The 27,956-nt window shown below is 38.9% G+C and overlaps 2 protein-coding genes across 3 annotated transcripts in view; one reads left to right on the forward strand and one right to left on the reverse strand.

Annotated features, from left to right (window-relative positions):
• The window catches only part of LOC101861438 (guanyl-specific ribonuclease pgl-1), an 11,440-nt gene extending 9,640 nt beyond the window's left edge, over positions 1-1,800 (forward strand). For both annotated transcript variants that reach the window (XM_005098020.2, XM_005098019.2), the window contains exon 7: positions 931-1,800. In XM_005098020.2, the coding sequence (XP_005098077.1) occupies positions 931-1,508 (578 nt within the window). In that variant the 3' untranslated portion in view covers positions 1,509-1,800. The remainder of the gene's footprint in view (positions 1-930) is intronic.
• Positions 1,801-10,386: 8,586 nt separating this feature from the next.
• On the reverse strand, positions 10,387-27,929 carry LOC101861811 (heat shock 70 kDa protein 13). The gene is made up of 7 exons (XM_005098021.3): positions 27,793-27,929; positions 18,503-18,592; positions 18,001-18,106; positions 15,854-15,998; positions 14,893-15,112; positions 13,328-13,498; positions 10,387-11,625 (listed from the first exon to the last, which is right to left on the reverse strand). The coding sequence occupies exons 1-7, from the start codon at positions 27,815-27,817 to the stop codon at positions 11,087-11,089; spliced, it is 1,296 nt and encodes a 431-aa protein (XP_005098078.1). The 5' UTR covers positions 27,818-27,929; the 3' UTR covers positions 10,387-11,086.
• Positions 27,930-27,956: the final 27 nt, after the last annotated feature.

The raw sequence follows: 27,956 nt of genomic DNA on the forward strand, positions 1-27,956 counted from the left end.
TTTTTTTGGTTGTTTTTTTTTACAGAGTGCTTTTGTACAGTAGCTCACACTTTTTAACTTTCGCCTCATTCGAGATTTCTTATTTCTGCCAGTAGTATGGTGGTAATGTGTTACAGTACATGTACATGTATTAAGTGCAGCCTCTTTTGTCTTAAGGTTTACCATTTTCATAACTTTTGTTAAGAATGTGTACTTTCCGCAATGTTCCATAGTTTAACTTTTATTCGTCTGGCTACTTTTGTTGGCACGCTCATGTTTCCTCTTGTTGTAATTGGCTGTTTTTGTGTGGTTCTAGGGGATGGTTTGATTGGTTTGGGGTTTTTTTGGTGTGTTTGTGGGGCTTGTTGGGTTTTTTTTTCAAATCTCACGTATATACTTTTTCACCTGCTCTTTTGTTAATACACGCTCTGTATATATATATATATATATATTAAATAATTGTAAATACGCCTATTCAAAGAAAATGGTATGAATGAATAAGCAAGTAGATGTATGGCTTCCTTTAATGCATACTATTAATAAGTAGAGATGAATAAGTGAAGAAGTAAGAGAATACACAACATTAATAAGTTGCAAGAAAGCAAATTATAGAGAAGGGTAAAATAAAATGTTATTATGTATAGTTTCCCTCTTCCCCCTCTTTTTCTGTGCCTCCATCTTTCACTCTCTCTCTCTCTCTCTCTCTCTCTCTGTCTGTGTGTGTGTGTGTGTGTGTGTGTGTGTGTGTGTGTTTGAGACACACCGCACTTCTCTCTCTCTCTCTCTCTCTCTGTGTGTGTCTCAAACACACACACACACACATTCCGCACCAGTCTCTCTCTCTCTCTCTCTCTCTCTCTCTCTCTCTCTCTCTCTGTCTCTCTCTCTCTCTCTCTCCAGTATTCCCCCTCCGCTTCGATTTGCGTAAATTATTATATTTTGTTTTCTCAGGACGTTTGACAGACGAAGATGGCGAGGCCGAGGAAGAATGCTGCTACAATTTCCCGGATAGCTTGTTGAGCACGGGTTCCGTGGGCTGGTTCATTGTGTGCATCATTCTGCTCACCATGGTCGTCAGCATAGCGGTGACCATCACCGACAAGAGCCTCTGCTTCTACCCGCTGCCCGTGTATCTGAAAGGATGGGGAGGAGGTACTGGTGCAGGGGCCGGAGATTCTGAGATAGCTGGTGATGGTTGCGGGGGTTATGGAGATGATAACAGAGCTGGCTGTTTCGGGGATAGCGGAGATGCTAAGAGAACAGATGGTTACGGGGGCAATGGAGATGATGACGGTTACAGCGGAAGTGCTGGTGGTCGGCAAGGCCTCGGCGGAAGTGCTGATGGCTACAACTACAAAGACCGAGGCGGAAGTACTGGTGGATATAGAGGTCACGGTAGAAGTGCTGGCGGCGCTGGTAATGGTGGACCTTTTGGTTACGATTACGATACCAGGCCAGATAAAACTCATGGCTGGCGGAGTCAAAGGCCATGGCAGACGCGGAAAGCGCCTAAGTGCAGAAATGGGTAGAGGCTCAGCCCTTGCCGGAAATATTGGAAAAGCAAAAAAATATAAAATATAACGTATATGATCTCTACAGATGTGACCAACTGATTAATTGAGCACCCATGGAGCTGTGTTAATGGGCGTATACCGCTACAATTAACACATTATTTTATTCTTCCGATTCCCCACTGTCCATTTGAAGCTTAGTGAACAAAAGAACAGATAGTTGAATAATTAATGCTAACAAATTACCATCAAATAAACCATTAGGAAAAAAAAGCGCCTGTGTCGTAGTAATAAGCGCAAACATCCCCCCCCCCCCGAAAACCTATCGGAATCGATAAGAATTTTATTATAAAGCCACCGAAAAATAGTAATATATCAATGTTTTGTTTTAATAACATCCTAAGTCATTATTTCTTTTTTTAAATGACCTGTTTTCAGTCACAAGTAAATGTTGAAAACCCTTACTCTGCTGTTGCATTCAATGAGCTTTGTTTTCTGAATGTTACGGAGTACTTTTACTACGAAAAGAATAAATCCAGAACGAATCCTGTCTCTTTATATAACATTCAAAGGAGGATAACACTCCGATTCAGACCTCCAACTTCGGCCTGATTTTCAGGTCAGAAAGCAAAATTCATGGTTTTGGGTAAGTGTTTTACGGTGCTCGCAACTGCATAAGGTCATATGAGTGCGCAAGACGGCCGAAGCCTACTCTTATCGGTTTTAGGACCCCAAATGGACCTTTAACATGCGTAACTTGCACACGGGACCTCCGACATTTTTGCCTATATACGAGAAGGCTGGGTGTTAGCTCTTACCAACAGTAGCACAAGATGAGGGGTGTGTCTGAAAGACAGCAGTAAGAAGGAGCCAGGCCAAGGAGTAGCAGTAGAAGGCTTCAGAAAGCGTCAGGAGCCTAGAGGAGGGGGCAAGGGGGGCACAAAGTGGAGACGAAAGCAGACGACAGCGCATGGTTAGAGAGCAGGAAAGGAGGTGAAAGTTGAACATTTTAGAGAAGAAAGTTTTCCGTCGCTGTCAGGTTTTGGAACCCGGGACCTATTTAAAAAGAGGCGAACACCGTGACCTCTCGAGAGCCTTCCACACTTATTTATGCCATAGAGCCCCCCCCCCCCCCCCCCTTTTCTTCTCTTTTTTTTTACTGCCCCCTCAGTCTCTTGTCTCTAAATCTTTTATGCTCCACATATTTCGGCTCACCATTTGCAAAGACAATCTCAACTACATGTATTACAGTCACAAACCCAGACCTAAACGTAAAATGGACGACTCTCGGGTAAAATCACGAATTACCTACAGACTACATGTTCATGCACATTCTTTTCTTTTCAGCAGGACGGACGTCTCGTACAGAGTGTACATAATATGTACTCGAGTAGCATAATTATTTACTTTTTCAGTTCAGTGGCCATTAAAGTTCGAGCCCTTAACGGCCTGAAGTAACATTTTATTTGTTTGACTAAAGAAAAGCACATTGAAACAATGATGGTCATTTAGTGCTGAGAAAAAGTAAGACAGACAGACAGAAACAACAGAGGGAAAGAAAATAAGTAGGGCTTTCCCAGTGGCGCCCTCCATCCACCTGTATGTAGCAAATTAACATCGACAAATGAAGTGTCATGAATGATAGAGCAACCTAATTATTTCTCCACAACCACAGCAAAACGGATAAACAGTATGTAACGTGTACATTGATCCCTTTACCTCTTCTGACTTTGGTTACACGCCTTCGAGTCAACGTCAAGAAGGGAGTTTGGCATGTTTCGACACCGCGACGTCGTGAGAAAGATGCAGCGAGAGGACTCCGTAGGAGACACTGGACAGGCGCTCTTAACATACCTACCGCCCCCCCCCCCCTCCTCTCACACACACACACACAAACAAACACTTTTCCCCACGCCTGACCCAAAAGCCCAATGTCAAACGAAATATTGTTGAACCTGTTCCTCCAAGGGTCGCCGTCTTAGACTATTTTGATTGTACAAAACACCCCCCCCCCCCCTTACGGCACTGCCAATAAACTTTACAATAACTCTGAAAAGGGACCATTAATGAAGACTCCCGTTGAATAACCAGATAAGTCCCATTTTCAAAAAGTGGAGAAAATGGAAATTCAAAGTTTAGAAGTCAGTATACATTATTATACCTTATACATAGGCTCTAGCTGGAATAACATGGCGTCATTCGCAGAAAAGAAAGTTCGACTATTAAAGGAAGCAACCGGGTTTGGGGGGGGGGGGGGGGGGGGGAATTGTGGTTTATCTGGATGTCCTGGTCCCCGAACATTAAAAAAACGAGAGACTCCTTGGGCCGCCATACAAAAAAGAATTTTAAAAATAGATTATAATAAGTATAACCAAATCGACATCAATCCAACAACAACAAAGTAAAGTCAAAGTGAGTTACTAATTTGTCTTTCTCCGTCCATGATCTTTATTTCTCATTCGTCAAGAAATGACTAAAAAACAATGGACCTTAAAAAAAGATGTATTTAAAATAACAAATGCATGAAATAGTTATTGAGGTGAACATTGCACATTAACTCCATGACAACTTTGTCTATAGATCCGTTGAGAGGGGCCGAGAAACTCAATAAAAATTTCTCCCGACTCGACTCGGGAATCCAACAATTGGGTCTCCTGCGTGCAACAGCGAGGTGCCTAAACTCTAGACCACAGACGTCAATTTAAACTAGCACTGGTGGACAAGTGACTTTTACTTATCAGCATAGGTAGCTTGTCCACTGATACAATCAAACAAAACACCACCACCAAAAAAAAAAAAAAGAAAAAAATAAACGAAGTTAAAACTGGAATGAAATCAAAATTACACTAAAGTAAAAAGGGAACATTTTAACTTGCTACCCGTACAGTGAACCATAATCTCACCGACTCCCAGCTTGTCTTGTCACGTGATCCAGAAAATAAAATAAAATAAAAATAAATGTTGCACAGAGTATGTCAGGTCACGAATGGCAGCTGTTATTGTTAAAGTTAAAGAGAAGTTATGGTGTGCAGACGCGTCGAGAGCTTGTGCGTGTGTCTCTGTGTGTGTGTGCGTGTGTGTGTGAGAGAGAGAGAGAGAGTGTAGTGTGTGTTGTGTGTATGTCTGTGTGCGCGCATATGCGTGGGTACGAATGAGTGTTTCAGTGTGTGTGTGTGTGGGCGTATATATATACATTTATATATATATAAGTCAGTAATAAGAGAACTTGATTTTTCAGCTCTTTCAAGCTTATACAAAAAGAAAACAACACACATCCGAAAAACATTATGATTACAAATATGAGAAGAGTAATGCGCATCTAAAACAAAACAACACTTTACAATACATCTTTTTAGACAGAAACTAACTTCTTGTGAACATCTTTGCGTAAAGATTACATTCCCCTTGTTTGACCTGAATAAAAAATCTCTTATTTAAATTTATCAATGCAGGTACACTTTGATAACACAAATTAGAACTCAAACATAAGACCTTAGTAGTGTAGTATAGGGTTTTACGGCGCTCGCAACTGCGTAAGGTCATATGAGCGCGCACATAAGACCTTGTTTGAAGTCCTCATCATACTATTTGAAAACAAACACTGCTGCTTGAATTTTTGAAGCACACTTGTACTGAAAAGTGGGTTTTTTAAATTCGTACACTTAAAATCATGCATAAAAGGTCATGCTTTGGACACAAGCACACACACACACATCCAAATATCATGATCTATTCATTTCTTCTTTTGACGAATGGGTTTTTGATTTGAAATGAGGGTAAAGATCTATTCATGAGGATGAGCACATTATGTACATTGAATTAAATAAACGTCACCTTTTGACGGTGTAAACAGTTGTTATACTGTACTAAATCACTTTAGTAGCTGAAAATAGTCACCTCACAGTCCATTTACAGCATAACGTTATGGTTGCAATACAAATAGTTCATATAAGTATAAGCGCCAAAGGTTACAAGTGTTACTTGAGAGTGATACACAGAAAACAAGGATGTGAGATGAGGATGATAGATTAGATGTTTGACAGGGAAAAAGGAGCAAACCACACCAGATCACTTGACAACTTTCCACCTACATAACCGTAACGTATCATATTCCATAATCTTCCATCCAGCTGTAGCCACTGTGCCTGAAATTTAAAACTCGTAACAGACGATATGTAGAAAAAAAAAGAAGGAGAAAAAGCAAATAAACAACCTGCACAGGCACAGTTGCAGCCCTTCTCCTTAAAAGATCTAAACTGTGTAAAAAAACCCACCTATAATTTTGTTTAGATCTGCATTCCTATCGCTAAACGTCATAAGGTAGTTGTTAAGCTTATATGATAACTGGAGTTTTAAACTTCATTTCAGTTCAGTCACTCAACATTATTTTACATTGCAAGAGCTTGCAGCAAACCAACAATTTTACTCCCCACCTGACTGTGACCCAAAAAACTAACAAGACTATTCAGTGTGGTTTGATGCTATACGAGGAAAAGAGACCACATCAAAAGACAAAGAATGAATCTTTTTTTTAAACTAGAATAAATTGACATTTCAAAAGATTTTCCGTCCGCAAATAAATACAGCACATCAAGGAGAGTATAAACAAACTACAGAACACTTATGTGATAATAACAAATATAGAGAAAATAATTCAATGTCCACAGACTATACTATAATGTATTTTTCTGTTGCAAATTTGTGGAAAATATCGCACTCTTTTACAAAATACTCTTTTTCACTAAACGAGATCTCAAAACATGTGGTCTTCATCAATTCGTGAACCATCCCTTTTTAAAAAATAAATTAATACAAATGTCATGAGCAGAAGTTCCTCACAACAGCTTTATTCAGAAATATTATAAACAATCATTTCTCCAGAGTGTTAAGTCTCAAACATACAACAAGTAGAGGAGTTTGTCAAAAAAAAACCCCAAAAAAAGAATAACTATTTAGAATTGAAAAGCAATCCCTTCAAGAATAAATATGAGTTTAAAGAGTTCCCCATCCCTTTGAACACAGCACGGTCAGTTCAGTAGGGAGGAGCCCCTCCTCTCCTTATGATACAAAAAGTTTAAATTTTATAGTCAAAAGACCCAGAACGAGAGCCTGGCTGGGTTCGCCACATAAAATAAAATACCTCATTCACATCACGTGTTTCTAGATTATCATTCAGTCTTAGCTTTTATTAAACAAAAATCAATTTCATGGATGTAAGTGTAAAAGACTGTGGTGTGCAATTACGAATTTAAAATGAATGATGAAATAAAAAAATAAAACAGTGGTATGTAATATGTGTCACAATATGGTGGCATCAGGCATTCGTTAATTTTTGAGTATGTGGCGTTATTGGTAAAGGCTCAATCTGTTCCTTTGCCTTGCTTTCCATGAAAAATAAAACTCATCTGTCTTGAATAAAAGTTTAGATATTTGTGACTGAAAGCAGTGGGAGTGACTTGGTGTCAGTAGTAAAATTAGAAAAAAAATGGCCGCCAAAGTTTGGTGACTTCCAAAGCTTAGGTGTCTACAGAAACTGTAAATTTACATTTTTTGTGCCCTTGATCAACATTTTTTTAATGGACATAAAAGGCACTGAGCCCAAAACAGAAAATCATACAAATTGTTTAACAGGGAGAAAAAAGTTGGTTTCTTCAATTTGATCCTTTTGACGAGTGCCTGATTTCACCACGATGCCTCACATATATATAAGTTAGGCACTGGTACTTGCAGAATACATCCATTCACCCAGTATTCACAGCCATAAATTTACGCCAAACTCAACATAAATAGCTCCAACCGTATATAGACAGATACAACAAGACCTGAAAGGTTAACAGACATATTTTGAAGTTCCCAGTAATCTGTCCATCACTTATTCAAAATGAAAACGTTAAGTAAGTAAAATGCCAACAGTCAAAACTGCTTTAACGGCTCCCTGTCCAAGACAATCACCTGTACAAATGACTACTCCCCACTTTCCTTCTGTTTTTTCTTTATTATAATGACACTGTCCAAGACGTTCACTTTCTTATAGACAAAAACTTTTCTTATTTATTGACAATGGGTGGCCATCTTGGACAATTTCCACTATGGAAAATAAAAGTAACATGGGCACTCAAGAGGTACTGCTTCTTATCTAAACATTTTGCCACTTGACAAGCCTTCCATCAAAAGCAAATACACACTATCAGTAAATCACTAACATTAATGTTTAAATAACTGTGAACCATTCAACTTCTTTGACTAAACTAAGAAGTTAAACATGAATTTATAAAAACACTATAACTCAAAACATTCGAGAGACATCTTCAACTTACAAAAAAACATTTTCTCAAGTCACTAACATATGTAAATGCAAACTTATCACAGAAAATATGTCAGACCTCAATATACATATACAGCAGAAGCATTTTTAAGATAATAAAGAACAATGATCGCCAATGTCTGTCGCAGATGATGAATAAAGATTACAATCCTGGCAAGAAACAAGGTTATGAGGCAATAACATTTCACTGGTAAACAGCTGGGGGGGGGGGGGGGGGGGGGGGGGGGGGAGGAAGAGGTTAAAAACACTGATTCATCTTTTTTGTGTGAGGTCAATGCCTTTTGATTTGTATCTGTCTTCTCTGAAGTCTGAAGCTCACCTTAATAATAATACAGATAAGACCTTTTTGTAGAGCAGAGCATTTGGTCATTTCCCTTCTCTTGAGCACACGTAAGTCGTGTCATCATTCATTGAGTTCATTGGGTATATACGCACTTCTTCGCAGCATGACCCAGCCTGTTAGAACTGTTGTTCTCTGCAAATAAATCTGAATTCTGAACATTCCAGCCTTTGTGATTCTATCAACAACACATATGGGAATAGTACTGTACTATACTATGATCATTTGACTATGCAAAAGTGACTATGTTCTACTCATAATTCATCACTATAAAAGACTTTTTTAAAGAGCCACCTTTTTTCACATAAGTGTCCATATCGCACATTTTTTTGTCCAGTCCACACAAATACCATTCATGCATATTTCAAAAACTGTTCTTCCATTATAAAAAAGCTCATTATCAAAAATTACTCTTTTTCAGTACTCCACAGTGACTTCCATGCTCTGTTAGAAAGTTTCATTGTTTTGGAGAGGGGGACAGTAAATACTTACACCATACCAAAAATACTTTCAATCACATAGTATGTTTTCCATAGTAATAGTAAGTTGAATAGCTCAAATCAGATTTTTTTTTAAAACTTCACTCAAACACATGGTCAAAGTCATACAATATTCTTTCTTCACCTAGACAGACATTAAACGTGCAAGGATAGAGAAGAACCACAGAAGCATAACAGAAAGGTAGAGCACGGAAAAACTGTCGTTCAAATCTCTTTGTGCATATATTTTTATACAGAGAAAATGCTGGAACCATATCACATTTGCCTTCTGACAGAAGACATCAAACCCCCCTCTCTCTTCCATAAATTAAGTTGAATAATCCAATTTTAAAAAAAGCATTCAATTAAAAAAGAAAGACACACAAAAGGTACCAAACATATAATTCCACAACACAAATCACTAGCACAGTAACAAACAAGGGGATATCCAGTCAAACCAGCTCTAATGGCCACCTGTATAAGACAATCACACGTACAAACGAACACTTCTCATTTCTCTCCTTGCATTTTCCCTCCCCCAATATAATGGCACTTTGCAAGACAACCAATTTTCTCCTCAGCAATGGATGGCCGTCTTAGACAATTTTAACTGTAATTATCATCCAGACAGGTTCGCTCATTATCACATGTCAACTTGTAAACATTTAGCATCTCTAAGCGATGAAATGATATATGCAAATACAATAACTTACTCACACACATTTCACCCTTCTCCTTCCCATAACAACAATCAATTATAATATCACACCTCCATTTTACCCCCAAAATACTAACTATTCATTCATTTTAAAAACATTAAGAGACTAAAATTTGAAATGCCCTAAAAGTAGCAGCTGATTATAACTCGCATCAGATTTACAAAGCATAGAAGTGGCATAAATAAAACTAGTGAGAACAGGTTATGATACTAGAAAGTGGGTATTAGTATTAAGCTACTTTAGTTTCTCTCCGTTTTCTTTCCAACAAAAATAATAGGCTAGGAAAGAGGGAAATGAAGAGAGGGAATAGAAAACATCAATCCTAATCTTAAAAACCCAAAGAAACAGATGAATTCCTGACATTTTGTACCAACCACATTCTAAATGACTTTTTGAAAAGATCAAAAATTATTTTCAACAGAGAGTAAAATTAGTATAGTACTAATTGCAAACAGTAGTAATAATGGTGTACAGTAACAATATTTAATATATTATCATTAGCAAATGAATTTCAGAACACAGTTAGTCCCTATCTCAAGACAAAACAGGCACAAATATGTGAGATAAAACTTATAACAAAACTTGCAAAGTCACCAGTTGTTGATGAGATTTAGTTTTAGTAAAAGTTGTACAGCCCTTAGATCACACAAGTGCCGAAGACTGAAGGTGTTACTAGAGAGTAACATTAAAAGAAAAGAAGGAGAGATAAGAACAATAGATGTTTGACAGGAAGGAAGGAACAAACCAAACCAGAGCACCCGCCAACTACCCACATTGATGAGAAAGGTATCTTTTTAATGACTCCTTATAAAAGGAAAGCAACAACTGTTCTTACTGGTCCATACTGGGTACTGCAAAAGACTTCCTCAAACACAATGTAATGATTGTAATGAGGCATCGGTGGCCTAGTGGTTAGGCTCTCGGACTCGCAACCGTGCGGTCGTGGGTTCGAATCCCGTTGTTGTGTCCTTAGGAAAGGCACTTTACACTAATTTTCCTCACTTCACCCAGGTGGGAATGGGTGCCCAGCCATGGACAGCGAAAGATCTTGTCAGTTTGTTAGTGTTTGAGCGCTTAATCAGCTGCTTGTACTGTATGCCTAAGCTGAGAATGTTTCTGAGAGTTCTACGGTTTGCTCGGGTAATAACATAGTGTAAAGTGCATAGAGCTTGCTGTTGAGCAGGGGTATGCCCTATATAAATGCTATTTATTAATTATTATTATTATTATTATTATTATTGTTACAAGGACAACTGTATCAACATTGAAGGGACTTTTTACTAAAACCTTTGTATGTTCAATATCAATGTTAAAACTATTCCCATCAATTTTCATACAAGGCACAGAAACTGCAGTTGCGAATATTCATTTCAGTGAAAATCTTTCTGATCTAGATGAAATACAAGTTGAGTTCATCTACGACACAATTTAAATTAAAGTTAAGACTTTACAAAATAGTTTTGTCAAGAATGAAAACAAAACCAATGTTATTTATACCAACCATTTGTCTCAATTTATCTGTTCTGCGAGAACACACGCACACACTTACACAGGAATGAATGTCCGAATAAGACAGTAATATCTTGTGCCAGCTAATGCTACACACTAAGATACCGTAACCAGCCAGGCATGATCCTCCAAGTTTGCTGACTACTGTCTCTGATCTATTGCACTGTAATCTGGACTGGACTGCACTGCTTCTAGCTTAGTCGACGATATTATAGGAGATGTGCTCAATGGACACGCATTTTTTTCACCCTCGACGGTAACTCAACAGCACTGACAGTGAGGGGCCACATGCCTCCTAAGATACCAGCTTGCACACTTACCCCAGTCACCACAGCCAACTCTGGGTCAATGTGCGTGTTCGGCCGCTTGCCCATATGCTCCGAAACCATTTCAATAACTTTTGGAATCCTTGTTGAACCCCCCACAAGAACAATTTCATCCACATCTTCTGGTAGTAACTCTGTACTCTCCAGCACTCTATTGATCGGTATTAATACTTTTTCGAATAAATCAGCATTCAGCTTCTCGAACTGAGTCCTTGAAATTTTCTCAGAAAAAACCACATTGTCGAGAGAATGTAACGTCAAAGAGATCAGCACCTCCTGTTGACTGGTGAGATTCAGTTTGGCTTCCTCCACCTTCAGCCTCAGGCCCTGGATGTCCTCCTTGTCCTTCAGGCTGAGGCCGTAACGAGAACTTATCACACCCAGCAGGTGATTCATCAGACGCTGGTTGAAATCTTGACCTCCTAGATGATTGTTTCCTGAATATAGAAGTGAACTTTCCTTTAATTTTAGTGAGAGTTTTACAGCACTTGCAACACAATAAGGTCATTTAAGTGTCCAAAAATAGAGGTGTAGCAAAAGAAGGTGGAGAGATAAGGAAGATATATGTTTGATAGGAAAGAAGAAGCAAATCACACTAGAGCACCCACCAACAATCAACATTATAAGTGAATTTATAAGTCGACATAAATGGAAGATTAGAATTTCAAAGTTAGTCGAGTTTCTTAATTTGCCATTGAGAACAGATTAATGGCTTTTCTTTATTTCTTTATCTACTTTTGAGACAGAACATTTTAAAAAGAATAGTATCAATGCCCTGGCTATCATGATACAGGCAATAAACTTAACAATTAACTCTTCGTGCCAAGTAAATTCGCCGGGAGTAGTTTCCCTACCCCCAAGTTCAGTGATAGATTATTTTAAGTCACTTTTCCCACCCACCCACCCCCACCCCCATCCCACTCCCATTATTTTTGGAAGGGAAGCCTCTATGGTAATAGTAATATAACAGTCAGTTGTCTCGGAGTTATCTATTTCAATGGGGGAATCTCTATGTGCGGGCAGCTAGGGCTGAATTGCGAGCCCGGGGAATCCCCATGCATGGTTCATAAGGTGATAAAGTCTTCGAAGGAAAATGTCTTAAAAGAAGCAAAAGAAAGTTTCCTGATGGCTTAGGTAAAATTTACTTATCAAGCGAGTGTCTCTACCAAACAACTCATGAAAAAAATCAATTTATGGGGTGAAAACAGATGCTGAAAACTGAAGAGATGGATTACATTTGTTTCAAGAATAAGAGAAGGACAGTGGCACAGTAATGGCCATCTACAGCAAGGAACAAGTAAAAAAGACAGAAAGAAAACTAAGACAGTGGGATTTTGCTTTATAGTTTTAGTAAGCCTTTTACGCAACATAATTAGGTCATATAAATGCCAATGGTTTGAGCTGGTACAAGAGAACAACAAACGCAAAAAAGAAGAAGGAGAGATAAGGATCACTGATGTTTGATAGAAATGATGGAGCAAATCACACCAGAGCACCTGCCAAACACCCACAACAGAGCGTTTGTGGAAATGCGATCAAACACGTGTGTTTTTAAAAATGCTTGTTTTGAGTCAAACTGATCAACAAAGCGTCAACCAGACATGGAATTTATTGATCTTTGACTTTCAGGTTAAACTTAAGGCTTGTTTCGTTAGCTAATACTGTTTTATTATATTCAATCTGTACCATAATACACATAATAACTTTGCTTCGGGCGGCGGTGCAGCCCAGCCATGGGCTACGGACCTCAACTACCAGACGCTGCCACCGTTCAGACATGTTAATACATTTTATACATTGTTACACTTTGCTAATACGCAGGGAAACATTAACAACTCGAGGCATCCCCCCCGACCCAAGTTCTCCGGCTGGTGGCAGAGAGACATCTCTTTCTTCCCGCGACACCCAAAAGGGTATAAGCGGCGGATAAAAGTAAAGTAAAGTAAAGCTCATATGCATACATACATCACCATAAACTAAATTTCAGAAACTGTAAAAAAAACCATTTGTATCGACTACTTAGTGCAAGACTCTGACATACGCCGTTTTTGAAAAATGGCGTAAGACAGAGTCTTACACTGAGCAGTTGGTATGTTCTTTTTCCTTTTCAAAGGCTGTCGATTCCTCCACAAGCATTACCTGCCATGGCTTGAGTGAGGAACATTCCTCCTTGCACATTCAGTAAAGACACGTCTAAAGTCCCTCCGCCCAGATCAACCACAAGGATGTTGTGGGGACTGGTCTTTTTATGCAAGCCGTAAGCCATAGCAGCCGCGGTGGGTTCATTGATGAGACGTAACACATCCAGGTCTGGAAAGAGAGGGAGATACAAATGTGTGACATGTTGACAAAATGAGTTACTTCTTCGATTGTAGCAGTATGGACATAGATACATCAACATTGTTGGATTAGTTTGTTTACTTCATAAGTATGATATAATAAAAGACATGGCAAACTTGAGGAAAATGGCATCAGTTGAAAATCTACAAATTTGACCCTTTTGTCGATTTTCAGATGATATCTCCATTCCCGGATTGTAAGAAGTGACTCTATTTGTCTTTGTTTGAGTAAAGAGAAGCACATTGACACAATAATGGCCAGTAAGAACTTGGAAAAAGACAGAGAGACAGAAAAAAACTGGGGGAAAGTAAAGAAGTAGGACCTACCAGTGGTACCCTCCAATCACCTGCACCCATTTTGTCAGAACACCTCACAAATGTAATAATGTGTACAGAAACAAGGTGGATTGTGTGAAATAAACACAACAATCATTGAGGCTGAGGCAACCTCCATGACAATCTGTAACTTTTCCTAAAACCACAGAGAAAAACATACATGCTTTTAAAGAGAGAGGAAAGGTAAATTGAGCATGGCTGTTACATTTATTTTTTTTGCATGGACTATCATTTTTAAAGCATAAACTTCCAAATAATAAATAATAAAGCCCCAAAAACACTCACACAAGTACAAAATAAACTTTCCAATGTAAGTCACTATTACCCTCTCAAATTAATTCTTTTGACGTACATGAGAAATTTCCATGAACGCCTAGCTATAATGTGGGGCACGAGGGAGGTTTTTTAATTTTATTTTGGGATGGGGTGAGGAGGCAGGGAGTGTAATAGTAGTAGTAGTAGTAGTATGCAATGCAAGGAGTCACTCCATCCATCCGTCAACCCGCTCGAATGTATGGACTCTACGTCCGCCAGACCGCTCACTCACTGAACTAACTGTTGTCCTTACTTCCAATGTGTTGCGAGTAGAAAATGAATCTCTACAAGCGGACGGCTCGTTATCTGTCCATTCGTTTGTGAGTAGTACCAGCAAACCGTTCGCTACTCATGGAAGCTGATGTAGTGAGTCTGACCCAATTCTACCAAATATAGTAGGAATTTTTTAAGACAGCCACCAATTGTTGAGGAGAACAGTGGTTGTCTTCGGTGGACATCTTGGACAATGTCATTACAATGTTAAAAAAAAAAAAGAGCAAAGGGGGGAAACGGGAAATGGCCATTTATACAGATGACTGTCTTATACAAGCGGCCATTAGAGCTGCTTTAACTGAATGTACTACAACCATAAAACATGATTATGACTTGTGATTATGCCATTTTCTTTGATTTTGCTTTTTTCTGTTCTTATGGGAACTGTATGCCATAAGTGTCAAAAACCAGACTTGCCATCATAATTGTGTGTCACAGTACCTGCTAGAGAGCCAGATTTTATGGTGTAATTTCTCTGCATGTCATCAAATTCTGCAGGCACAGACATCACCACTCTTTTCACACGCGCGGACAAATTTCTCTCAGCAGCTCTGGCAAGTTCGCTGATAATGTAATACCCCACTTCTTCTGGTGCAACTGCATTCTGCGTGCCATTCACCTCAATCAAAAAGGTCACCATTCCCAAAGGATCAGCCTGCAACTGTGGAAAAATTTGCTTTTTTTCTGAAAGTGAGCAACATATGGTCTCCATGATAATCGCCACATTAAACACAGAATTTGGAGGGAAAAAAATTATAACACTGAAAAGGAGGAGCTGATAACATCAAGCATCCACCAATCTCCATCATTCTCAAGACAACAAAGTATGCAGTTGTTTTTTTCTTTTAGTTTTAGTAAGCTGTTTATGGCATTTGCAATACAAATAGGTCATATATAAATGTCAAAGATTAGAAATGTTAATGGTATTAATGGTATATGTTTAACGCCCCTATCAACACTATTACTTTGAAGGGTTACAACAGAGTAACAAACAGAAAAGGAAGAGATATAAGGGGGATAGATGTTGGAGAGGAAAGAAGGAGAAAACCAGACCAAAGCACCTGCTTACCCCCCACCATCTGCAACTGTAATGGCCAAGCCTGAAGTCAGCGCCATGCATGATGGATTGTGCAACTAAAATGGTTTCCCTTACCTCCTTGAACACCTGCTGATTTTCAGGTTAACTCCACCCTCACCACAATAACAAAATGCAGATTAAGAGAACCTAAGAAGCTGTTGGACAAAAGTCCATGCTATGTAAAGAAATGACTTGTCTATTATTCCAGAGATTTATAGAAATATGAGGTCCAAGAGTATACCCCCCCTCCCCACCCCAATAACAGTTCAAATAAAAATTCAAACAGTCCAATTTATAGTTCGAAAAACTTAACAGGACATTTACCTTAAAGGCATATTGCTTTTGGGCTTCTTTTAGCTCTTCATCAGTAAACTTTTTGCCAATGAACCTTTTAGCATCATAAAGGGTGTTGAAGGGGTTATGCTCAGCCTGAGCCACTGCTTTATAACCAACTAACACTCCGTCTTCACTGAAGAAGAAAAAACAAAAGACATCAATATTCAGGATTTTGAATTACATATAATTTTTATGAGTACATTCGAAATTGTCTAAGACAGCTACACATTTTCAAGGAGAAAAGAGGTTGTCTTAGACAGGTGGACATCTTGCACAATGTCATTATAATGAATAAAAAATGCAAGAGGGGGAAACGGGAAGTGGACGTTTGAACAGGTGATTGACTTACGTAGAGGGCCGTTAGAGCAGGTTCGACTGTATATAAGACATGGCTTTGTTAGACAGGAAGAAGGAAAAATGACTACAAGGAAATGTGGGCTTGAAAGCCCCCCAAAAATTACATTCACAGACACTAAATAAAAATCAAAATTATATTATGGAAAAAGAGGTGACTGGTAGAAAAAACATTTCCTTTATCCACAAAGTATGAATAGCTGGTCTATGATAAAAAGTTAACTTTGTGTTGAGGTTCAAAGGAGTCTTTTGAATTACATTTGGACATGGATAACTCAAACACGCCAGGGAATGACAAATTTGTTCAACACATCCATACTTCGGGTTAACCGATTACGGAAAATTGCAAAGATACCAGATGGGGAATGGCAAATTGTACGAGCTATTCGTGATTTCCAGTTCTTGTGTTTGTGTTATAATTATTTGTGTCTGATTCCACTTTGAAACTCAAAGTTGAGGGAGAAGTTGAAAACCAAAACTATGTTTTTGTTTACGCTTCATTGCTACTAGGCCTACAGTTTACTGCTGCACTCTCTCTGATCAATAGTTCTCAACTGAAGCGAACATTACGGCTTCTTAAAAAGGAAAAGCAAAGCTCACTCAAGAGCAAGCTATTGATGAGATCAAAAATTACTTTCCTTCAGCTGTAGATAGTAAGCTAGTCGTGCAGGGGAAAAGTTTAAATGTTGTGGAGAAAAAGTTGGGTTTTTTTCATTTTGGGCCCACCATTCGTAATACCATGCCATATTAAATCATAAGGCAAGTGGCATCTTTGACCCAGTTTAAAAGAGCCGGAATACATATGAGGTGTGCTGAAAAAATGAGTTGCTACATAAACTTTATAAGTGGAGTTTGCACAATTTGTAAGTGTGAAATAATAAAAGGCATGGTAGACTTGAAGAAAGTGACATTAATAGAAACTCTATAAATGTGACCCCAGTGTCAATTTTCAGCCGATATCTCCATTCGTGGAGGGCAAAAGTATCTCATTTTGTCAGTACGCCTCACATATTTTATCATCTCATCAATGCTTGATAAGATTTTATATTCTTTTACTTCCATCTCTCTCTATATATGTCACAACATTTTTACCAACTACATCATAATCTGGGACAGGATTACAATTTTTGGTTCGCATAGAGCATTTTTATATCACTTTTATCCGACAAGTAGACACATTTTTTTTCACATTTCCAGTAACTAACCATAAATCATGTGTCATATGTGGCTCTTTTTTTAGCCATTAACATTTACCCTGACATGTTATTTGAAAGTAATTCACTATATTAATGTGAGGAATCATGGTGAAATCAGGCACTCGTCAAATAATGTAATAAAAGAAACAGGCATTTTCCCACCAGTACGGCAATTTCTGTCAAATTTTTGGTTTTTGGCCTAACATATTTTATGTCAATTTAGAAACACAGTTCTCTTTGGATTATTACGGAAAAACATTGATTAAAGACACAAGAAAATATGAATTTTCAGCTTCCAAGGACTCTCAAGCTATGGAAGTCAACAAACTTCGGTGGCCATTTTCTCCCTAATTTTACCTCTGAAACCAGACGCCCCCCATCCTTTTCAATCGTAAATATCGCGACTTATCCAAAATAGACGGGTATTTTTTTTCATCCAAAGCAAGACAAATGAACAAGCTGATACTAGTAGATCTAACTCCACATGCCCCAAAATTGATGAAACGCCTGATTCCACAACGTTGTGACAGCAATGTTTTGAATCTGTTTATACTAGATCTATCCATGATCTCTGACATTACTCACGTGAACGCAACTACACTGGGTATACACTTATGCCCATCTTGTGTCTCCAGAATGGTCACATTACCACTCACAGCATGGTACATTCCAATACATGAGTATGTTGTGCCTGAAAAACAACATGTCAGAGTAAAATGATTTCACATTTCACAACAAAATGCACAAGTTCTGAGAAAGCAACGAAAACTCTGGGACAATTTTGATACAGTACTCAGTATGTCAACAGAATACCAATTTATGAACCTACACCAGACCAGCTTTTTTCCTCTGTCTGGCTTGGTAAAAATGTAATTCTGTGTCAAAGACTAACAACTAGTTTTTAACTCTCAGAGGCAGAATGGAAGAAATACTATTTTAAAAAAGTACCAAAAGTGTATAATGTTAATTACTCTCTTTTGCAGTATCCTATGAATAAGACTTTACCTTATTTCTGTTCTCTTCTCTTAAACAGGTTCTTATATACCTCATAATGAAAACACTGGAGTTAATCCTTGATTTAACATACCTAAATCAATGCCAACAACTTTTGGTGGTGGTGGGGGTAAGTATTTCTGTGCAAAATATCCAGCGAGTAGTAGTGCAAGAATACTTGTGCCTGAAAAAATGAGACGTAAAAATCCTTGATGATGAGCATGACAAAACAATAAATCAACAAATTAATACTTTATTTAAGTAATCAATTTGTAAGGTAGTGGGGTAGCGACACAAGCACATATAATTCTTTGCATTAAAAAAAGGATGCAATGAAACCCTTGTTTTTATTTCAACTCTGGAGTCCACTAATATCATTCAGTGTGAAGTGTGCTAAGGCAGAAAACATTTCTTGTGTTGACACCATATTCTCTGTGAAATCAGTTATTATATCTTCATCTCCCTTGGCCTATGCATTGTCTTGAGTTTTTTACATTTGTGAGCAAATATGATGTTGCCAGACGGTCCCAGTCTACTGGATTGTTGTTACATGTGTCAACCTCTTGATCCATATCAGGAAGTCTGGAAAATGGCACTCCGATAATGGCACTGCTTAGCTTGTCAAGCCTTTCTGATACTTCTTCTGGTATACTGATGCATGACAATCCAATCTTTTGATGACTTCTTTCCCTGTAATTGTAGCCTTCAATAAGTGAACCTAATCATTCTCTCCAGGATGAAACAACATTACCGTCTCTATTTCCTGATTTTCCACAGATTTTACCTATTATGCTAAGCTGTTGCATTGGGTGAAAGACAACATTCAACCATAAGAGTTGAAAACAATCTTGATTCAAGGTGCCTTGCTAATTTTAGTCTGTTCTCCTTAAGGATAGGTCCCGTTTAGTTTATTCTTTTTCTTGTTGCATCCAGAAACGATTAGAAGAGGAGATTGTAGATTGGTTTATTGCCTGTGGCCCTTCGCATTTATGTCATTTGGTAAGAGGTGCTGATGATTTATACTCGCAATCAATACTGCTTTATCTTTCAGCATGCCGGGAATGTGCATTTATCCTGACTATAAATCAATCTACAAAATGGCTCTCACTAGATTTCTTCCATTGTCCGGTTTCATAATATGTATTTGTTCTTGTAGAGTAAGGATTTTAATTCTCTTTATGCCAGTAGACATGGTTTCTCAACTCAGCAGCAACAGCACATGTAGTGAAATGTGAGTCACAGTGCTTGTGTTTTATACTTCTCATCCAAAGTCTATCCTATCTTTACATCTCTGATGGCTTCAGTTTAGTTTGTGCTACAATTTTTCTTGCCTGTCATGTTTTAAGGATGGTGCACTGTCATGATTTACAATTCTGTATTAACGCCATCATTTTTGTTTGGTTTTAGTAAGGTCATACAGCACTAGCAACTGCATAAGGTCATATGAGCGCCAAGGGTTGGGGATCTCAACAGAGAAGCCCAAACTGGGAATCAGACTTACTCTGCTCACTTCTCTAGCCTCAACAGCACAAAGTCTGCTTCGACTATCAAGGCATGCCTGAAATAGCAGTTCACAAGAGAGTGACAAACATACCAAAGAAGTATAGAGGAAAATGAGGATAGTAGGGATGAGGAAAGAAAAGGCAGAAGTTCCTCCTATGTTGTTCTGGCACAGCATGAGCATGACATTGATAAATCGGCTCATTTACAATTTGAATGTTCATGAGAATATAGGTGGCCAAAAGCAAAACAATAACTAGATCTAAATCTAGATCTATTATATCTATATCTAGAAGTCTTGATCTATAAGCATAGTAATGTAAGCATAGACCTACACATGAATATATATTCCCATGTTTTTTGGGAAGCCTAATTAATTAATTATTTTTTTGTGGCTGTACACTAGAAGAATCTAGACTAGATACAGATCTAGATATCCAGATCTAGATCTAGATGTAGAATCTGAATCTAGATTCTAGATCTATAGTCTGCTAAAATTTAATGCATAGATCAGGTGAACCAAGCGCAGTAAATCAAAATCCATCTTGATCTGTGTCTCTAATGTTTACAATTACTGGTCTACTAACCAGTACCACTTGGGTTGAACCAAGGAGTTTACAGTAATGGAGGATGCTCTGTGGGCGGCGCCGCACGCCTGATAGGAGCCCTCTCTCGCAGCGGAACTGTGGTCTACCTGCGCTGCGCTCACGCAATGAAATCTAGATAAAGAAAGAAGGTTTTATTCCGAGATTAGGCAAGTCAATTAGTAAAAATGCCTTCCACCTGTGCTGTGTTTCAGTGTAAGAACCGATATGATGCTGCAGTGGACAGAATTTTTCACAGGTGTTGTTTTCCTTTTAAAAAAATCTGAATGAAAGTGTTTTTATGCCCCCAGTGACACAATTTAGATCATTAACATTTATAAGAGGCTGGCTCTGGCGCTACCTGCCAAGCCATAAATCACCAGCAGGTGACCTGCAATTTCCCGCATCAAGTCGGGGATTGACCAGGGTCAACTCGTGCACAGCGCTGTCCTATCTTGTCCTTATCAGAACGTGTTTCTTCCCCTAATTTCATGAGCCGTAAAATGATGTTCACTCTACCCCTAGAATCTACTTCTTCACCAATTTCGCTTCGTCTACTTCTTCTTGGTATCTTGTGAAAGTTTCAACAGTTTTCATTGATTCGTTTGGGAATAATAACAGTTTTAAATTGTGAGTGTTAAGTGATCAGAAGCGCCGTTAATAATGTGATCTCTTCAAATTTAATTACAAATCATTCCAAAATGAAACAATGGTGTTTATTTCTGTTCGCGTGGTGTGATAGCCATCAAATCATATTTTCTAATGATGTGAATTTTGTTTCTCCAGCACTTTGCAGTGACTGACAATCAGTTAGTGAATTGTGTTCCTAAGAAAAAATTGTTAAACTGCAATGGGTCACACATATGAGAGGCATAGAGAGTCTCTCAATGAACTTTGTCGAGTGTGTTGTCGTTTAAATTTAACTATCAAACAAAAAAAGTACAGAAAGCCCAGATTACATAAGACAAAGGCAGGAGACATTCTCTTGGTTTATGGGATTGATGTGAGGGACGAAAATGAACAGTTGTATTCCGCTAACATTTGAGTCAAGTGTTTTACAGCGATTTCAACAATCAAAAGGAGATAGGGTGTTACGTCACGTCAATTCATGCCGCAAAAAAGTTGTTGACGCTAGTAGGAACATGTGGTGTGCGTTTGATGACAGCATAAATGTGAATTCCTTCTCCGTTTCGTCGGCACCGCTTGGGTGGCTGCATACAAAGATTCATTTCAAGCAAACATCGCAAAACACCCCAAGCATACCTCCCTCCATCCCCATGTATGCAAGGAACTAACAAACACAATTTGTACAGAAACAAGAAAATACTCCCGCGAAACTGCAAAAATTGAGGAAGCAAGTGGACTGGAAGCAATATTCAATCTTCTCAATGAAAGATTTAGCCATGTTTACACTGCAATATCACATCTCAAACCAGTTAAACAATTTTCACTTCCAGAAATCTTCATAGCAATCGACAATTACATGTCCACATTCAGATGCTATTTCCCCGCAAAGTTATCCTGTAGCAACACTGTATTCCACACATACAACAACACATATTTGCTCTCGTGCTTTTAGGAGAATAGGACACAGAAAGCAGCCACCAAGCGATCTCAAAACTGGAAGCTAGAGCACGAAGGATCCCAAACCAGATAGACATAACGAGTTTTATTTTTGTGTTGCATCTCCTGCAAATAGCTCCCTCATTGCGTGCTGCTGGATATGTTTAGAAAAAAAAAATGCATAAATTTATACTTTTATTCTGTACATGTTCATTTTGTGAAAAGAAATCGGCGCTGTATATTGAAGATGCGTCAGTATATCATTATTCAGGAGGATACACATTCCATTGGATACAAAAAGTCATGAATGAAGGGAAGCGTTTTGGCTATTATGCTCATGACAAGTTCCATGTTCGTGCTGGAAACAAAAGTTTGAGTGAGTCAATAATTTCTAAACACATTTTCCTGTCTTACGTGGCAGTTTTGTAAATATTTATCTTTAGGCTTATAAGTTATTAGCCACTCAATATGTGTTTGTTGTTTAGACTAACTATAAATAGACATACATTTTAAGAGCATCTAACTCCAAAACGTGAGCAGCCATGGTATTGCTATTTCGTACCAATAAAGAGATTTAGTTGCTTTCTCTAAAGAACAAACTTGTGTTCACGTATGATATTTTTTGTTTGTGTAAGACGATAAAGCATATGTTGAAAAATTATTTCACCGGCTACCAACGCAGGTAGCGGGAGGGCGGGTTAGTGACCTCTGGGTGACCGGCCCGCCGTGACCCGGCCACTCCATCGCCGAGCCAACTGAAAGAGCGCTGTTTGTACGCCGTGAAAGGGATACACTGTAACAACATCCCAGAAGAAAGACCAAGATACTTGATTTTTTTTAAATATTCTTATTCTTGTGTGTGTGTGTGTGTGTGTGTGTGTGTGTGTGTGTGTGTGTGTGTGTGTGTGTATGTATATAGAGAATTAAAGTATATATTGCTTTCCATTGTGTGTGTAAATTAGATGCTACGCGCAGCAGACCTTTATTTTGACGGGACAAAATCTAGAGTCTTTTTTTGTTTGTTTTTGTAAAGTGTTTTACGGCGCTCACAACTGCATAGGTCATATGAGCGTGCGGGACACACCTAATATTTTCAGTTGGTAGGAAATTTTGAATTTTGCCCGGGTGGCGGCCGAAGCCTACTCTTATCGATTTTAGACCACCAAGGGATCTTTAACGTGCGCAAATTGCACACGGGCCCTCCGAGATTTTTCGCCCTTGTCTGAGAAGGCTAGGTGTAGATCTTTCCTACCAGAAGATCAGGGGATGTGGCAGAAAGACAGCAGTAAGGAGGAGCCAAGGAGTAGCAGTAGAAAGGCTGCAGAAAGAGTCAGGAGCCCAGAGGAGGGGGCAAAGGAGGTGAGGGGGTGGGGGCAGAAAGTGGAAATGAAAGCAGACAACAGAACATTGCTAGAGAGCAGGAAAGGAGGTGAAAGGAGACAATTTTAGAGAAGAAAAGTTTTCGGTCGCTACCCAGATTCGAACCCGGGACCTTTGAATGAGAGGCCAACACCTTAACCTCTAAGCCACGAGAACCCCCATCTAGAGTCTAGGTTTCTACATGTACCTTGTTTTCAAGATATATTTACTAATCATATAACACACCTTAGCGTACTGAGTTCAATCAGTCAGTCAGACTTGTTTTATGTTTTTAGGCCCATTCATCTCCTAATTACTATAAGACTACAGTTGTCTAAATGTAGATATCAAGAGGCTCTATTAAAATATGAAATCAATACCCAACAACAATAATGATGAATACCTTCTATGTTAAAGAAACACCAAACCATATCAGATGAGGGGAGGTGGTAGGGTGGGTTGATAAGAGTTTTAGTCTTGTTTGATAGAACTATACTCGGTTAAGATCTAAATCTATAATTGTTGCAGTCTTCATCTAAGACCCCACAATTAAGATTTTGCTGTTAAAAAATAAACAAAACAAAGCAACAATAAATTTTACTGCACTAGTCATCCCTAAAAGATGAATTATCCCCCTCTGAAGTGTGAAGGGACTAAAAATGCTGCTTTCCCTATCGTACTTAACTGAACAAAAAAAAACCTTCAAAGGTCATCCATGCTCAAGCATGGGATCACATCTCTACTACTCTTAATCTCGATGAGAGGTACACATTTGCTCCTGACGCAGGGATTTTACGACAATAGAATCACGCCCAGGTGTGAGCTCCCCATCGACACCTTCGATTTTGCCGAACATTGAACTCGCAATAAGAGCCTATCGTCTGAGCTTACACAACTTACAGCAAAGGCATGTTTCGGTAGGTAGAGCCAACAAGGTCCCTATCTTAAATTCAGTTTTATAAAATACATTTTTCACCATTTCTTATTATAATTAAATCTTTTAGCATCATGAAAAATTATCTTTATAATTTGGTATGTTTGATAATTTTATGATACTTGGATAAGTTTTCTTATTATTTTGCCGATCTTCTTAATTTTTAAACTAGAATCTAGCTATATAACATAAAGCTCTTAAATAATTGAACAGTCCTTAGGCTTTCTCAGTTGCCTAGAAAACACAGAATTTAATTTTTTTTCTCCCTGTCATTCTATCCGTCATCCCATCAGTTGATCTCAATCTCTCTCTCTCTCTTTTATTTAATTTTTCCGATCCTCCTTCGTCCCTTCCCAAGGCCCGCCCCTCTTCTTTCATCCCATCTTCCTTGCGTGCATTTCCCCACCCCGCCCTCCCCCACAACGTGGCCCAGCCCGATAAGATTCTATAAAAAGAAACACCGCAGTTCGTGATTTAGACCACAGTCGGCGGCCATATATATATTCGCTCCCCACCGCTCGGCAAGCCGCTCGTGGCACTGCAAAGACTGCCAAAGAGAGAGAGGAGGCTCCATTAGTTTTAGGGAGTGTATACGGACCCGGTAACCGGGAACAAAGTCACAAAGTATACAGACCCGGTAGGGGAACTCTTTTGTGATTTCGGAGAGTTTCAGCGCCTTCTTGGCTCAGGGTAGACCTAGGTTCTTCTAAATCTATGGTCTAGATCTAGATCTAAGCAGACAGACATAAATCTTTCCTCTAGTTTCGCGGCTAACCTAGATCTAAATGAAGATTGCGGATGTCTTTTCGATTAACGATGGTTTTTCCTCCGTTTTGGAGTTGGAGGAATCACAATTTGAAGAAAAGAACAAGTTACAATGTCATAATTTCAATCGAGCAGTCCCCCCCTCTCCCCACCCTCTCTTTCTCTCCTCTGTGTACCGCTCGCCTTCTCTTTTTCTTTGTTTGTCTCTGTATTTCTTTGTCCCCACCTATTTCCCACTCTATCTAGAGTACATCCTGTGGTGCGATATACAGTAAGCGATCTTTTGTGGATATCTCTGGAAGTTACAGGTCGATCTTCATGATTTTTTCACCAGAAGTTAGAAAAACTTCCTCTCTATACGGTGTAGCACATTTCTGTAACAGCAGTTTAAAATTTCTATATGTTGTGGTGGTGTTTGTTTGGTAACGTGTGTCTGGTTTGGTGCGCAAGGTTTCTGGTTTGGTGCAACATATCGTCTTGTTTGGTGCGCAATAGTACCATGTTTACAGCTCTAGATCTAGATCTAGCTCTTTTCTGACACTTTTCATCTTTCTCTATCCTTGCTTTGTCTTCTTTTCCTTGCAAGAAGTTCCTGTACTGACCATAATGGAAGGCCAAGGTCAATTAGGCGTATTCTTTTTGGGAGCTGTGCGCCCCCTGACAGGAGATTTCCTTACACCGTGTGTATGTGTTTTGATAATGGATAAAAAGAAAGGTGCTGTGGACACAAGAAGGGGAAAGAAGAAAACAAGAATAAGACTATACCTAGACTAGTATTTTAGAAGGAAAAGGACAAAAAAGAAGAAGAAAAAGACGTGAAAAGAAGAAATTGAAAAAGAAAGGTGCTGTGGACACAAGGAAGTGAAAGAAGAAAACAAGAATTAGACTATACCTAGACTAGTATTCTTTAAGGAAAAGGGCAAAAAAGAAGAAGAAAAAGACATGAAAAGAAGAAATTGAACATTTTGGAGATTATATTTCCATATTAATTAATTTTGACATGAATACATTAACTTACCATCTTCCAATGGCAATATAATGCATCCAAATGGAAGGAAAACAGTCTGTTTCAGTGCACAATGCAGGTCATAGAGAAATAACTTAATAAGTAAAACAAACAAAGGGCCTAGAAGCCACACTATCAATGCCAAATAGCAAAAAAGCCGATATTGCGCACGAAACGGACTGCCCAAATTTGGTCCGCTTCAGTGCGCAACCCTATCTAACACGTTCCTGGGCATTAAGAACAATGATAATACATTATGTACTATCATTGTTAAGAAGCAGCCTGCGATAGTATTTATCGATTCTAGTATACATTCTACGATACAGTAGAGCTAGATTAGCTAGATGTGCTAAATAATCGACTACTCAAGCGCTTAGTAAATTGATCGATACCGGTTACGAAAACCATTAATATCAATGATAGTAAATAACAAGATGGGCCACTTCTCTCTTTGAGCCAATTAAAAAAGTGTCCTCAAAATTTGGTGGCGCCCTCTTCACAAAAGCGCACTCTTTGCGAACAGAGTTACCCTACTTGAGTTTTACAAAATCAAAGTGAAACTAGCAAGTTTTGGGATAAATTTCGGAAGAAGGCTTTTGTAAAATGGTTACGCTGACAAAAAAAAAACTCTTCCGGAGGAAAGGGTGATGGTTTTCTTTGTTTAATTTGACTTTACAATGAAAGGCGAGAGGTCAATAAAATAAAAAAAAACTAAAACTCCGCACTGAACGTACTCAAACTACTGATGAACAGCAGTCGATCTGCGCACGCAAGGAGGTGCTATTCCTATTCTTCTTCTGGAAAAACGAAAGAGAGCTTCAAAACAGACTGCAGCGCCATCTGAAGCAAAGAGCATACTTCCTGCGGACACTTTTTAGGCTGAGTGGCCCATCTTGTCTTGTACTATCTTTGTTAATATGAAGGGGCAAAACTTTCCGACACCGTAGAATCACGTGTGTTGACAGGAACCTCCAAAACGAAAGTGAAATAAGCTGCATTCTGCGCATGCTCACAGAAAATGACCTCGTTTTCGCTGTTCTTATCCAAAACAAAGCAGGAGACCGGGGGTTGCGCACCAAAACAGTAGCGCGGTGATGCGGGCCTACTCTAGTATCTTTCTCTCGTTCCCTCCTGCCAACTGGGGCATGTCATTTACATTTTGCTAGCACCCCCCCCCCTCTCTCTCTCTCTCTCTCTCTCTCTCTCTCACACACACACACACACACACACACACACACACACACACACAAGATTTCTACCGGGTCCACAGAATTCTACACTTAGAAGTGTAGAATTCTGTGACCGGGTCTGAGGTCTGAAACTTCCCGAAATCACAAAAAAGAGTTCCCCTACCGGGTCTGTATACTTCGTGACTTTGTTCCCGGTTACCGGGTCTGTATACACTTCGTTTGTTTTAAGCTCCTTGGGTTGAACTTGACAAAAGCAGTAACTGTATAGGCTACTGTGTATTACAATATTCTTTTATAATTACTGTGTGACACAAGACACAAAAGTAGAATCTAGGCCTGGGGCCTACGTAAAGTCTGAAAACGATAGTCTATATAATGTAGATGGGAGATCGTCCTAGATCTAGAAAGCCAGGAAGGAAGAAAAACACAGAGTACGGAAGAAAAAGCATCTCATTCAGCACGACAAGAGTCAGATTGATTTACCAATTATTATGAAAGAAGAACTCATGTTGATCCCATCTGGTATTGTTCAGTCACTCCCTGCTGGACCTTCCTCTGAGAGCAATGACGTGTTATTATGGTCCATGCCGGTAGTTGGTCGGTCCGTTTGGAAATTCAGACAGTTCCCAGATCACGCATGACTTCAG

The sequence above is a fragment of the Aplysia californica genome, unplaced genomic scaffold (genome assembly GCF_000002075.1).
Source record: "Aplysia californica isolate F4 #8 unplaced genomic scaffold, AplCal3.0 scaffold00170, whole genome shotgun sequence".
Lineage (NCBI taxonomy): Eukaryota > Metazoa > Mollusca > Gastropoda > Aplysiida > Aplysiidae > Aplysia > Aplysia californica.